The sequence below is a fragment of the Notamacropus eugenii genome, chromosome 5 (assembly GCF_028372415.1).
Source record: "Notamacropus eugenii isolate mMacEug1 chromosome 5, mMacEug1.pri_v2, whole genome shotgun sequence".
Taxonomy (NCBI): Eukaryota; Metazoa; Chordata; class Mammalia; order Diprotodontia; family Macropodidae; genus Notamacropus; species Notamacropus eugenii.
This window is the reverse complement of record NC_092876.1, coordinates 106961294-106975783: the sequence shown is the minus strand read 5'-3', so window position 1 is coordinate 106975783 and position 14490 is coordinate 106961294. Positions and strand designations below refer to the sequence as shown.

Genomic DNA, 14490 nt, shown 5'->3' with positions numbered 1-14490 from the left:
AAGAGGTACCTAACCTCTAGAGGAAGTAACACCTCCATCCTGGCAAGTGGAAGCTTTGATATGAGAAAGCACAAGAGAGATTCCAGATTTTACCTATTCAAGAGAAGAAGGTTATAGCATATTTGAAAATTTCAGAAAATTTAAGCTGCCAAACTGAGGGAGTAGAAGCAGAATAAAGTCCTGGAATGATACACATGCATTGGAGTCACATCTTTTCCTTTTTACCAGGACCCTGGGCTTTTGGGGGAATGGGTTGTGTTGTCGTGGCCCCAAATGAACATGCAAAATCTACTTGTATCCTTTACTGTGTGTTTCTCCTCTCCCCTCCCCAATTCACTTGCTGCCTTTTCCACTTGCTGATCTTGTGCTTATATATTTTTACTTCACCTACTGCCCAACTTTTAGAGAAAAATGTGCATGCCTCCAGCTGACAGCAAAGGGCTGTGATGAGAGTTCTGCATGGTCAAGTGCTAAACCTACTCATGGCTACAGCTACAAGAGACTGCAGCAGCCAGTACCCAACGGGTAAGACGTATTCATGTTTTGTTTGAGAGGGATTGGAGCTGGTGAGGGGTTTCCTCTTTCTTGTTATCCCCTAACATGATTTGTCTTTTCAGGTATATAATTTGTATTTTCATATGTATTGATGTGTCCATATTATCTTCCCCAAGAGAATGTAAATCCCCTTGAGAACAGAGACTGTTTCATCTGTCTTTGTGTCCTGAGTGCCTGGTACGTAGTGAGCACTTACTCAGAGATATGACAGAATCTCACACATCTATGACTGTAGCACAAAACGCAGTTGTTTAAAAAAAAATGCAAAAAAGTAAATAGTTAAGTTTGTCCTTGAAATGGAAGTCAGAGACTTATACTCAGTAACACTCATCATGTCTGTTACCATTATACTCATCCTTTAGTACTCTTCCCAGCTGTTACCTTCCCTGCCCCTTCAACTAAAATGATTTCTCCTTTTTTTGATCTTATACCTTATAGTTCTTTTCTGTACTTAACCAATGCTGATTTGCATTTTATTTATCTGTGTGCATGGCTTCTATCCCTCTACTGCATTTTATAAGCTTTTTCATGTTTGGCACTCTTTCCAGCACCTGATAGTGTAATCTTTATAGTGCATACTTAATTTTTTTAATGCAGTGGGTGATTATACCCTACTACAAGAGTTGCCTACACCTAGAAATTCTTTGCTTATTAGTAAATTTATATGGAGAATTTACAAGATCTAAACTTTGGAATATGGTCATCTTCTATTGGCATTTGCAAATTTAAATATAGCAGATAGAATAGAGACCTTATCTGCCTGGATCACTTGAGATCAAGAGTAAACAGAAGTCTGGAATTCTTATGGCATGTAATTTGTAATAGCGTGCAAGGCACTTAGCCTTCTCCCCTATTTATTTTATCTTATTTACCTTTAAATTTTCTTTTTCATTAAGAACTTGAGGTATAATATGTTTTTTTTTGTTTTTTGTTTTTTTTTTTAAATTTTTTTTTTATTTTTTAATGTTTAACAGTCACTGCCATACAATTGAGATTTTATCCCCCCCCCACCTACCCCCCACTACCCCCCTCCCTCCCCGCGACTGCATACAATTCTGTATAGATTCTACATATACTTTCCTATTGAGTATACTTTCACTATAGTCATGCTATGTAGTCAGACTAAAATAAATGAAAGAAATCGTATAACAAATCAGAACATGATACACAAACACATACACATACACAAACATGATCTGCTACATTTTGTGAGTGACTTCCATATTTCTTTCTCTGAGTGTGGAAGGCATTTTGCCTTGAGAACCACCTTTGGGATTTTTTTTTTTTATAAGAAGTTTTTGCGTTATTACAAAAATCCAAGTCTACCAGAAAAAACTCTCACACACTGTGGTCGTTGCTGTGCACAAAGTTCTCCTGGTTCTGCTCCTTTCACTCAGCATCAGGTCATATAAGTCCTTCCAGGCCTCTCTGAAGTCTTCTTGTTCATCATTTCTTATGGCACAATAGTACTCCATCAGATTCATATACCATAATTTATTCAGCCATTCCCCAATTGATGGACATCCCCTTGACTTCCAGTTTTTGGCAACTACATAGAGTGCTGCTATAAATATTTTTGTACATGTGGGACCCTTTCCCATTTTTATGATCTCTTGGGTATATAGTCCTAGTAGCGATATTGCTGGGTCAAAGGGTATGCCCATTTTTGTAGCCCTTTGGGCATAGTTCCAAATTGCTCTCCAGAATGGTTGGATGCGCTCACAGCTCCACCAACAATGAATTAGTGTTCCAACTCTCCCACATCCTCTCCAGCATTTATCATTTTCTTGTTCTGTCATGTTTGCCAATCTTATAGGTGTGATGTGGTATTGAGGTATAATATGTGATCATAGATATAGAGCTGTCCTCAAATCCAAGAAGATGTGAATTCAGGTCCTGCCTTTGGCACACACTGTGTGACCCTCAGCCAGTCATTTCAGCCTGCAGTGCTCAAGAGAATTCTTTAAGACTATAAATTTCAAAAAGGTGCTGCTTGACCTGAATTTCCTCACTTGGTAGTTTCATATGGCAATGGAATCCCAAGTCAAGACCCTGGCCTTTATTATGAATTTAACAAGCATGGGCATTTTGGTATTTAAAGAACAAAAAACAGGATTGTATGTGAAACCATTACCTCTGTTAAATATTTTTAAAGTACATATTAAATTAAACATAGTAACAAAATTGCCCTGTTTATGTCCCTTTCTGAACTTTATAATTTTTTGTATATTTTTGTTTTATTGATGCTATTTATTTCTCTTTTATAAAAAGTTATTTTATTCCCTACTAACTTTTCTCTTTTTCTAATGGAAGCCTTCTCTTATAACTTATAAATATAGTCACGCAAAGCAAATCTGACCATTGACTGTGCCTGAAAACTGTCTCATTCTGCACCCACATCCAGTTACCACTGCCCAAATAGCAGGGTTTGGGGGATGGGAGCATCATAGGCTTATGTCTTCAGGGATCCAAGTGTTTTATGGTCTTCCAAAGTTGTTTTCTTTGATATTACTCTGATGCTCATCTAAGTTGTTCTGGTGTTGCTGCCTTCATTCTTCAGTTCATACAAGTCTTTCCAAGTTTCTCTGAGTCAGTCACATTTGTCATTTGTTACAGCACAGTAATATGCTGTAAATTCATTTGTCCACTTTGTTGCTAGTTCTTTGCTACCACAGGGCAGTTCTGCTATAAATTTCTATACATGTGCCTTTTTTCTTTTTGACATAACATGGCTTCTCTCTCTTTTCTCCCTACAACTGCTTCTGGTTTCTGAGCCTGATCTTTTGCCCTGGTCTCTACTCATCTTTCCTCTTCTCTCCCCTCTGTGGTCAGTTTTCATTTCATCCCAGCTTTCTGCCTCCTTCGTAGGCCCCTGCAGTCTGAATGAAGCATAGCCCTAAATGGGTAGCATTCTGTGTTCAGAGTTCTTCTGCATCTGTTTGTCAGTGATAGAATTACTGCTGATGTCAATATTTGCTTCCCCACCCCAACCTGGATGTTTGTTTGGGTGTGTCTGATTAATTTTTTTGTGTTACATTTTTCAATGGCAGAATATTTGAATGCAGCCTCTTGTGCAAATGTGACCCAAGAACATGTCAGAACAGAGTTGTCCAGCAAGGTCTCCAAGTGCGCCTTCAGGTATTCAAAACTGAGAAGAAAGGATGGGGAGTCCGGTGCCTCGATGACATTGACAAAGGGACATTTGTTTGTACTTACTCAGGTAAAATGAAGTCTTATGTTGAAAAAAATCTGCAGTAGAGTTACTCATTGATGATGCTTTCAAAGACACTGCTTTATTTACTGAGACTATGCTGATAGTGGAGGAAGGAGCATTGAAGAGGAGAGAGGTGAAGAAAGCTTGAGGGGTTTATAACCTGATGACTAAAGGTGAGAGAAGGTCCCAGATGTTTGGCATGGGAAGAGAACAGCTGGAAAAACTCGTTCTGACCTTAAAGAAAAGGACACAGAAAAAATGAAAGGAGAAGGTCTAATTTTCTGAGCCTATACAATATGCTTCTATATCTTCCTAACTTTGTTACCCTCATCTCCAAGAAGTATTCAGGGTGAGAGAAGGCAGCTCTAGGTATAACAGTGAAATTAAGCTGGCCCCTTTTTGTGTTGTCTGGCATTTGTTTTACTCTGAATGCAGGAGCAACACTGACTAGGCCTTCCATTCTGTTTCCAGGGAAAGTAGAGCATGGCATAGTAAGCTGTTGTGCAAAGAACCCTGCTATTTTCATCACATGGCATGTATTCTAGTTCTGACTCTACCACTTGCTATATAACTATAAAAAAATGATCTAGATCTCTAAAGATCCCTACATTTTATAAACTAGTCCCATTTGAAGAACAGAGGAGTTCCAACCTGAGTCATAATTGAAAGCAACAATATTTAGCCTCCATCCACACATTGCCCTTCCACATCCTTCTGTTCCTCTCCCTCCTTCTCCCTCAGTCTCAGCACATGGACGTTTGTGCCTTTTACCTCTCAAGGGCTCTTAGATGGAGAGAATGTCAGCCAAATGGTACCCAAGAAATTTCACCAATGTTTTCTGCGTCAGTGGAGCAAAGCATAAGCAGTAGACCTTCACTCTTTTCTTGATTTAGTTACTAACCAGGAAGGGCCATCAAGAGTCATGATGTGGCCTCCATTAGTTTTTAATCCTGTGAAGCTAAAAAAGCACCAAAGTGTGTGTGTGTGTGTGTGTGTGTGTGTGTGTGTGTGTGTGTGTGTGTGTGTGTGTGTGTGTGTGTGTGTGTGTGTATGTGTGTAAGTCTTCATGGATAATTTCAGAACATGGGGCAAAAAAATGAACTTCCAATCTAAACAGTCTTTTTCTAACAAGAATCTGGATTCTAAAAATTCTAAAATCCGGGCTTTTAGGGCTAGACTTGCCAACCTTTGATATTGCTGCAGTTGTTCATCCTCTCTTTTGTGATTTTGTAGGTAAAATGTAATAACAATCATCACTTTGATAACTGACGTTTGTATAACGTTCTAAGGTTTACAAAGCACTTTATACACATTGCAGCATCTGAACCTCACAACAGCCATGTGAGGTAAATATCATGAGGAATCTCATTTCTGAGTATTCTTAGGCCTGGAAGTTGTGACTTGCCATTGCTGCACAGCTAGTAAGTGTTAGAAATGTACTCAGGTCTCCACGAGTTGAAGTCTAGTACATTTCAGAACTTACTTCATGGTTCAAATCTCAGTTTTGGGAATCAGATTAATACTTTTATTCTAACTTTTGCAGTGAGACCAAGTGACTTGCGCTTGTCACTAAGCACTCATTTTCTCAGTCCTTTTCTTAACTCAGTCATTTCTTTCAGGGAGATTACTAAGCAGAGTTGGCCTGGAAGAAGTTGGCTCTGTTGACGGAAAAGAAGAAGAAGAGGAGGAGACCACTGCTACCAATGACAGTGGATCCCCAGCACTTTCAAAGAAGAGGAGAACAGAAGCTGTTTATTCTGATCCTGAAATTGAGTTTGTCCAGATTGAAGTCGGAACAATTCCTGGAGACATAGAAACTGAGGAGTTCTTGATTCATCTCACCAGTGATGCAGATCCGTCTATTCAGTAAGCTCTGGCCTCATACTTCCACATGAAGGATTTGATTGCTGATCAAAGAGGCTTTCACATCTTTCCTCAGCCTTGAAGGCCTGTGTCTTAATTTCACTTGCCTTGAAAATCTGGAAGTAGAATGCTTTGAGAAACTTAGGGTATTATGTTCTAAAGGCCTTTCTGATGGTACTTTATTTCTCTTAATTGCACCATTTGTGGAGTTATAGTCTTGATTACTTTCACTTAGATGCTCAATATTTTTCATTTTTATTCTTTATTTATCTAACCTAAATTTCATTTTCTGAGTTTTCCTCATTTCTGTATGTTTTAAGGTATGACTATAGTGTTTTCCCCTGGTAGGAAATATAGATAGATAGATAGATATGTCTGTACTATGTAGTAATAATGCATTTCTGAGAAAGAGTAATTATTTGCTTTACTGGTTAAATTTTTGGAAATGAATACCTTCTGTTCTATAGAAACTTGATAGCCCAGGAGAAAGAGCCAGAGTGTAGATTTTGTGTTGTATGTAGTTACAGTGATGTGTCCTTTGCCCCAGGGGTGAGAAGTACGAATATGATCTAAGAATTGAAAATCAACCAGCTACTAGAAGACCTAAAACTAAAACAGCCCTTCTTCAAAACTTTCGGAAAAAAAGGGTAAGAACTCTAAAAAAGTGACAGCAGACTGTCAAAACGTAGTTGTCCCTTCTGTGAAATGACAACATTAACTCTTTTTATCTATTCCTACTATTTCATAAAATGTTTTTTATTTGTGTGTGGGATTTCTCTCATTGTGGGATAGCGTTAGAAGAAGCAGAGCAAGATACGTGCAGCCCATGTTTATTAAATACCCAATGTGTGCAGGGCACGCAATATAATTGTGAAAGAAAGGAAAAGAAAAAAAGTTCCTTAAATTAGGGCCATTATGGATGTTAGAAGTAGCTGTTCTTTTAGAGGGGGTCTCAGCATTTCACAATACAGACATGCCACCTCACAGTATCCCTTCCATCTCTCCTTCATAAAACATATCAAAGAATGAAATCACTCCTTTAGGCAAATAGCAGCCCAAAGATGACAATGAATGCCACTGAGCAAAAATGCCATTGAGCTTGCCTGTTGTGCAGACTGTAAGTCAGCCCTGTCTTCTGAGCACAGGCCCAGAAAGCACGGAGAGGAGGTGGTGGTGCATAAAGCAAGGGGAAATAGCGCACTTCACTCAGCATTTGGTAAAGACCTGTTCTGTGTAAAGCACTCTATGTTAGGCCCTAAGGATAGATGCTAAGAGAAAACAAAACAATCTGTGGTCTCAAGGAGTTTCTATTCTACTGACAGGGATATGTATATACAAATAAATGAATTCAGAATCGTACCAGGAGAGAGAGAGCATTTAACATCTGGAGGATCAGGTATGGCTTCCCTTAGGAGGTACCTGTGCTGAGCCTGGAGGGAAGGGAAGGATTCTAAGTAGCTGTGGGAGAGGAGAGCATTCCAGGTTTGGGGATCAGTGTCTGTTAAGGGAACAGAGTGTGTGAAGTGCCCCAGTGGGAATTCAGTCTGGCGAACTGGGTGAGAGCCAAGTACTGAAGGGCTTTCGGGGATAAACTGGCAATGTTTTACTTTATCCTAGAGGGATAAAGAGAACCTTGAAGCTTTTAAGTATAGGAGTGACATGATCATACTTGGCTCTGATTGTTTGGCAGCTGTGTAGGAGGTGAATTGGGGAAGGGAGACCCGTATTGGCATGGAAGCAGGGAGGAGAATTTCTAGGGAGAAATGCCTGGCTTTCAGTCTCATTCCACCGAAACTGCACCTTCCAAAGTCACTAGTGATCTCTTCACTGACAAATCTAGTGCCCTTTTCTCAGTGCTCATCCTTCTGTACCCTTCTTCAGCCTTCGACATTATTGATCACCCTCTTTTCCTTTTCTCTCTCGGTTTTTGTGACCCTGCATTTTCCCTATCTGACTTACCACTTTTCCAGTCTTCTTACATGTTACAAACTCCCTCAACCCCTCTTCCCCTGCATGTAATCTTTGGTCCACTTATACTAGCCTCCTTGCAGTTCTTCATCTCTTGGTTTGGGGCATTCTCCCAGGTCTGGAATGCTCTCCCTCCTCAGCTCCTGGTTTCCCAGGCCTCCTTCAAGTCCCAGCTAAAATCCTATTTTCTGTAACCCTTCTTAATTCTAGTGCCTGCTCTCAGTTGTTTGTTTCCTCCTTATCCTGTGTGTATCTTATTCATACTTTTTTTTTTTTGCATGTTGTCTCCCCCATTAGACTGTGCTCTTCAAGAGCAGGGACTCTCTTTTACCTTTCTTCACATCCCCAGTGCTTAGTATAGTGGCTGGGGCATTGTAGGCTCTAAATAAATGCTTGTTGATTGACCTACTTTTGAAATCTGCACCTGGATGTCCCATAGGCTTCTCAAGACTCAACACAGAACTCAGTGTTTTACCCTCAAGTCCACTCCTTCTTATTTCAATCAGATGTATTGCCATCCTTTCAGCTACCCAGGTTCTCACCACCTTGTAGTGCCAGTGAAATGTTCACAGTGCCTACGGCGGCCATGAATATGCTGGCACAGTTCTGAATAGCAAAATTTAACAGACTCTCCACATGGAAGACAGAACCAAAACATTTACACCAAAAAACAAAATCCATCATAGCAATAAAGAAATCTATACACAGTAACAATGCAGGGGGCACCACCTTCCCTAAGCATTCCCTCTGTTAGGCTTCCTACAAACCAGCTCCCTTAAACAAATCACATATAAGCTCTCTCACTAATGTTAGTTGCTGCCTGCTCTCTCTTTCTCTGTTCTGACTGCTCTGACTCACTTCCTGCTCCACCCCTTCCTGCTCCACCCATTCTGCAAACTTCGCAACACAGACTCCATGTGATTCAGACTTCCATGTGACCCATGAAGGTCACATGGACCTATTAGTGGACAGGAAAGATCTTCCCATTTAAATTACCATTACACACCTGCGTCATGCTTGACCTTTGCCCACCCCCATCAGTTGCCACGAGTCAACTCTATGCCCACAACATCTCTTGCATCTTTTTCCTTATCTTCATTCACACAGCTTCCAGTCTAGTTCAGGCTTTCATCACCTATTGACTAGACCGTTATACTTATTTCCTAATTAGTCTCCCAGCACCTGGTCTTTTTTAACCCATCTTCCACATAGCTGCCAAATTGAAGGATCACATCTCTCCTGCTCAAGAAGTGTTAATGGCTCCCTGTTCCTCTAAAATAAAATCCAGAATCCTCTCTTTAGCATTTAAAGCCTTTCCTAGTCTGGCAGGAGCCAGCTTTCTAAAATAATTTCGTGCAGCTCCCCTTTAGCCTATCCCTATTCTAGTCAAGCATACCTACGAGCTTTTCCCCATAGAGGAGATTCTGTGTCCTGCCTCAGGACCTTTACAGAGGTTGTGCCCCATGCTGGGAATACTCTCTCTCTCCTCACCTCTGACCCTGGGAACCTCAAAGTCCCTTTAAGGCTAGCTCAGGTACCACCACCACCAAAATGCCTTTCCTGATTGTCCCTGTTGTCAGTGTTCCTCCCACCCCAATACAATCTAAACTCCTTGAAGGCCAGGGAGTGTTAGAGAATAATTTATTTTGGTCTTTGTGTCTTTTGCATCTAGCACAGTGCCTATGTAGTAGGTGCTTAGTAACTGCTTGTTGTATTTAGCATTTTGATTTTTCCTTCTCTGTACATAGATTTCTTGATTTAAATTCTTTTTAGACAGTAGGGGGTTATTCAGTCACTTAATATTTATTGACTTGACTTTATTTGAACTTCTGTACTGCCCATATATACAGAAATGTACATTTTTGAATATTATCAGTCCCACTCTCCTTTAAACATATATTGTCATTACAATGTCAAGAGGACATTGTACAGTATCTAAAATTGGAGGAGGCAAGTCCTTTAACCTGACTCCTCAAAGTGGGAGCATCTCTAGTGTCCCTAGCGGTTAAAGAAAAATGTGCTGTGCTAGTGATTTAAGGGTGAGAACTTTTCCCTTGATGATAATTGGAATATTGTGAATATGGACATAAGTCTTCTTGATTTAAAAGCATAATAGTACTACTCTTGGCATCTGCACAATCATCAGTAGCTCTTGTCTCACACAGTACAGGAAAATAGAACCCAGCCTAGGGTTGGGAAGGAAGGCTGGGGTTTGGGTGCTATTTTTGTTGGTGTGTCTCCAAACTATGACTAAGAAATCATTCCACGTCCTATACTACCTTGGGGGGTGAAATGAAAAACTAATCTGGTTAAGACTAATATTGAAATTCACTTGGAAAAGTTTTAAATGCTAATTGCCTTTCCTTCACCAGGAAAGAAAATGTATCAACCTTCCTGTTTCTTTCTTTCCTTTTTTAAAGGGAATTTTTACCCTGGAGTCTGGTATAAGCTCAGAAGAGGAGGATGATGCTCAGCCAACTGAAGGCCAACCAGCTCCCAAAATCAACGAAAAGAAAAGTAGGATTTTCTTTTGCTCCTGATCTTTTGCCTGCTTTTAATCTAACTTTGAGTCATCCGTCCCTTTTTTTCATTGTCCTTGGACACTGTAACAAACATGCTATCAAGCCTGGGAGGCTACAGGCACCTGATGAGGTCTGGTCCTCCAGTGGCAGGATTGCTAGAAGAAATTTCACAGTGGAACCTTCAAAAGTGTCAGACAAAAGCAGCCCTTTTCCAGCTCTTTTCCAGGGCCTGGAAAACTTGGGATGGAAGAGTCCTCTTGGTTCCATAGTTGAATGGGAGCAAGGTTCCGGAGAGTAAGCCAGGCTCCTTAGAGAGCTGTGTCCCTCCTCAGTCTTTTGCTAGTGTCATGCCAAAACATTTCCATGCCCTGCTCGTTGTGCCCAGAGGGCCCTAGATGATAGGGTCACAGACCAAGAACTGGAAACCTTGGGGGCCAACCAGCACAACCCTCTCATTTTACAGATAAGGAAATAGGATATTGGAGTTGAGAAGGTATATATTATGGAGCCAACAGCTGCTGGGTACCCTTCGTTACAAAAGTATTTGACTCCTATCAAGTTTATTGTGTGGAGCCACATGGAAAGCTCTGATTTTCATTATAGGAAGCAGACTGGTTATCCCCATCTTATAGGATTCCCCTAGAACCCACTACTGAAATGACCTGTCATTGCTGTCCCCCTTTATATTCTCCTAAGGACTTTGGTTTGGGAGGCAGGACAGCGTCTGAGGCTGCAGCATGTTGAAGGAGAAAGTACTTAAAAGCAGATATTATTTCTCAGCCCATTCTTTTAGCTTTTAACTTATTTCACTGGTAAGTTCATTGATATTGTACATTTTCAGGACTCTTTCTTTGGAATACTGTTGAGCTTCATGGACAGTGCATGATTTAAATATTAATACATTCAGGAACAGCAGACAGCCACAACATGATTGAAGCATAACCATAACTGAAGAGAAAGGGTCAATTTAAAGAGAAAGGATTTTTTTAAAAGAGAAAAAATAGCACTCTTTATGCCATTTAAGTTGCAAAGGAGATTTTCTCCTTTGCCTAAAAAGAATGTTTGATTTCTTTGCTTCCCTGCTACTCAAGAACTTTTTCCTCAGTGAACTCATGATCTTATCAGTGTGGACACTCCTTTCATCTACACCTTGTCGTCATGTGTGATTCTTGTCCATGCCATTTTTTGAGAGTCTACCACATGCACTGGAGGCCTTCTCCTGGGTCTTTTGACATTGCATAGGTTTATTTTGGTTGGTTGATGAGGCAGCATCCCTACTACTGCAGTGACCAATCTGCCAACTGAGACCCAAAACAATAATACATACCATAAAGATATGTGACTTCATCGGTCTTAGTAATAGATCTGTCCACTGAAACTGGCTATAGCCTGTCTTTGTCTTCACTGATGGTCTTTTCAAGTTGCTGTACCAGCAACTCTGGGTAACAGGGGTGACAGGCATGATCTTTCTGACCCATGTGAGTTTGGTCTTTAGATAACATAAGGTCCATCCATCACTTGGCCTGAACTTGGAGGTTTTGCTGGCTTGGTAGAACCATCCAGAACTTAGATATTATTGCCATAGTGTCAAGGATCCCAGGGTCACCAGCATGCCACCGTCAGGCCTTAGAAGAGGACGTGGGTAGAAGAATAATCATGTAACCCACACAAGTGTGGGTGTTGCTGTCATGGGCAGCACCTCTATTAGTCTTCTGCCTCACAGTGCTTGTCTTAGGGGCTGTTTCTAAAACTATGTGTGGTGTCCTTCCCCAATAGAATGTAAGCTCCTTGAGGGCAGCAAATGCTTCATTTTTGACTGTACCACCAATGCCTAGGAGCTTATAATAGGCAACCTAATGGTTTAAAAATTAAAGGGAATTGCTGCAGCTGTCAAAGAACGTTGCCCTGCATACATGCCCTGCATGCATAGAAGCTAATTCCACATTAGGAGAAAAAAGAGCAATTTCCTAGGGAGATGAATTTGGGACCACAACCAAGGATATGTGCAGTGTTAGGGTTGCAGTGTTCATCCCAGTGCTGCTCTTCAGCCCGATCTCAAAAGTTCTGACATTTCTCTTAGGGGAGTCACGCCGTCCTGGTGAAAATTCCAAAGACAAGCTGTTGGCCAATTGTACCATGCTGGATAACTATCGTTGTAAAGAGGAAAGTCTAACAGAGAACAGGTGTGATCAGGCAGCCTCAGTGCGTGATGCAAATGAGATAAAAGATTGGGAGATACAGGCACACCTCTCCCAAGAGGAAAGAATGCTGGAGAGGCAAGATCAAGAAATCCTTTGTGATGAGGAGTCCCTATCTGAAACACAAATTGATATTTCCAAGTCTGTGAAGAATCTTCATAAAGACAGCATTTACTTACTGGATGCTACTAAAGAAGGAAACGTGGGTCGCTTCCTGAATGTAAGTATCCATCCTCAGATGAGGTATAGGCTGCTTTCCACTGGATGTCTCCAAGCAAAGACTTGGATGGCCTCTTGTCAGGTAGTCCAGAGAGGAGCCTCTTGTTCAGCTGCAAGCTGGACTTGAAGGCCCTGCTGGCCTTTCAGTGCTTTGAACTAGGATTCCTAACTTGTGCTTTGGGATTTTTAAAAAAAAATAAGATCACAGGAAAAAATATTTAATTTGGAGAAGGGGTATAGGAAGATTCTCTCAGAGATTACTGAAAGATTTCACAAGTTTGAAGTTACCCATAAAAAAATTTCAATATTAGAATCATCTAGGCTACAACACAGGGTGATTTTTCTCTCTGAAGTGCTATTCATTAATGCATAAGGTAAAACATTCTGAGTTTATTAAGGAATATGTCTTACATGGGGTTAGGGGAAGGGACTGGGTTGTGATTTCCTTTTCATCCTAACTTCAGTTTGAATTATGTCCACAGCTGTGCTGTGGGTAGGATTCTTCCTCATTGTCACAATAAAAATAGCTCTTATTTATATAATCCTCTAAGGTTTACAAAATGTTTTCTTCACAACAACCCCATGATATAAATAACCATTAAACAGATGAGAAAACTGAGGTTCAGAGAAATTAAAGTCACTTGCCCAGGATCACAATTTCTGGTGTGTTTTTGAGGGAGTAGTGGTCTTTAGGATCACTGGTTATATAGTGTTTTATAGTTTACAAATACTTTCCTCCTAGCTACCCTGTGATGTAGAGATCCATTTGTCATGAAACTATATCCCTTAACATTGGTAGAGTGAAGGACAGAAAACCTTTCACCTGTTTTTGTGTGACCAATGAGCTTAGAATCATTTTTATATTTTAAAATAAAGTTTTATTATGTTAAAATGTAAAAATCATTCTTAGCTTGTGGCCAGTAGGCCAGATTCAGCCTTCAAGCAGTAGTTTTGCTGATCCCTGGACTAGAGGATCCTTTTCCTAGTGGAATTCCCTCTTTTGAAATCATCTAGGATAAGTTTGTCACATCTGCTTCAAATGTTAGCTTTGTCTACCTTGGATTATATATGCTGAATAATTTTACAAAAATATACAAATTGAGCTTCTCCTTTCAGTGGGAAAGGAATGAATGTGTATCCGCCAGGTTTGGTTCTATCTGCCATGATCAGAAGGATGCTTAATAAGATGAGGGTGGAATCTTCCTACCTACCTTCCCCCCTCAGCTTAATAATAATATAATAGCTAGCTTTTACATAGTAGTATTGGTTCTGCAAACCACTTTACATATAATATCTCCTTTGACCTTCACAACAAACAACCCTGTCAGGAAAATACCTCATTTCCCTATTTTATAGAAGAGAAAATTGAGGCTCAGGGAGGGTAAATGACTTGTGCAATGTAATGCCATGGGAAATGTTGATGGTGGAACTTCTGACTCTCTACCCATTGTACCATGCTGCCCCACAAAACACGGCCATGCTAGGCATCAAGCTGTGTAATTCAGTGACACCCAGCTGTCAGGTTTCAGGTTGGCTAAATTCTGGGAAAATGATAACTCACAGGATTCAAGCAAAGCCTTTTGTACCTCTCCCAGCAGCCAGGCAGCCTTATGTAGTAGGGGACAGCCACGATGCTTGCGAAGGAATGAAGAAGGGCCTTCCATTCTGCCCCTGTTCCCCAGTGATCAGGGGAACATGTGTGAGGACACCTAGGACACCTACCCTTATTTGCCATAGGCTTGCTCTGGGTTCCTCAGGTTCATGGGAAGGACGGAATGGAAATGTGTTTTCCAGAGCAAACTACTTTTACCACCTGAAATAACTAAACCATTAACAGAAACTAAGAAAATCTGAACACTTGGTAAAACAACGAAACAAAGGAATAAACTTTGAAAACCAAAGTTCTAGTACTTTTAAAGAAAAAAGTTTTGAGCCTTCTAATTCTTTTTAA

At 40.5% G+C, this 14490-nt stretch overlaps 1 protein-coding gene across 2 annotated transcripts in view; it reads left to right on the top strand.

The window, feature by feature from the left end:
- The window catches only part of SETDB2 (SET domain bifurcated histone lysine methyltransferase 2), a 57730-nt gene that overhangs the window by 40558 nt on the left and 2682 nt on the right, over positions 1 to 14490 (top strand). For both annotated transcript variants that reach the window (XM_072610514.1, XM_072610513.1), the window contains exons 7-12: positions 406 to 525; positions 3606 to 3775; positions 5389 to 5635; positions 6180 to 6279; positions 10021 to 10117; positions 12203 to 12540. In XM_072610514.1, coding sequence (XP_072466615.1) covers positions 406 to 525; positions 3606 to 3775; positions 5389 to 5635; positions 6180 to 6279; positions 10021 to 10117; positions 12203 to 12540 — 1072 coding nt within the window. The remainder of the gene's footprint in view (positions 1 to 405; positions 526 to 3605; positions 3776 to 5388; positions 5636 to 6179; positions 6280 to 10020; positions 10118 to 12202; positions 12541 to 14490) is intronic.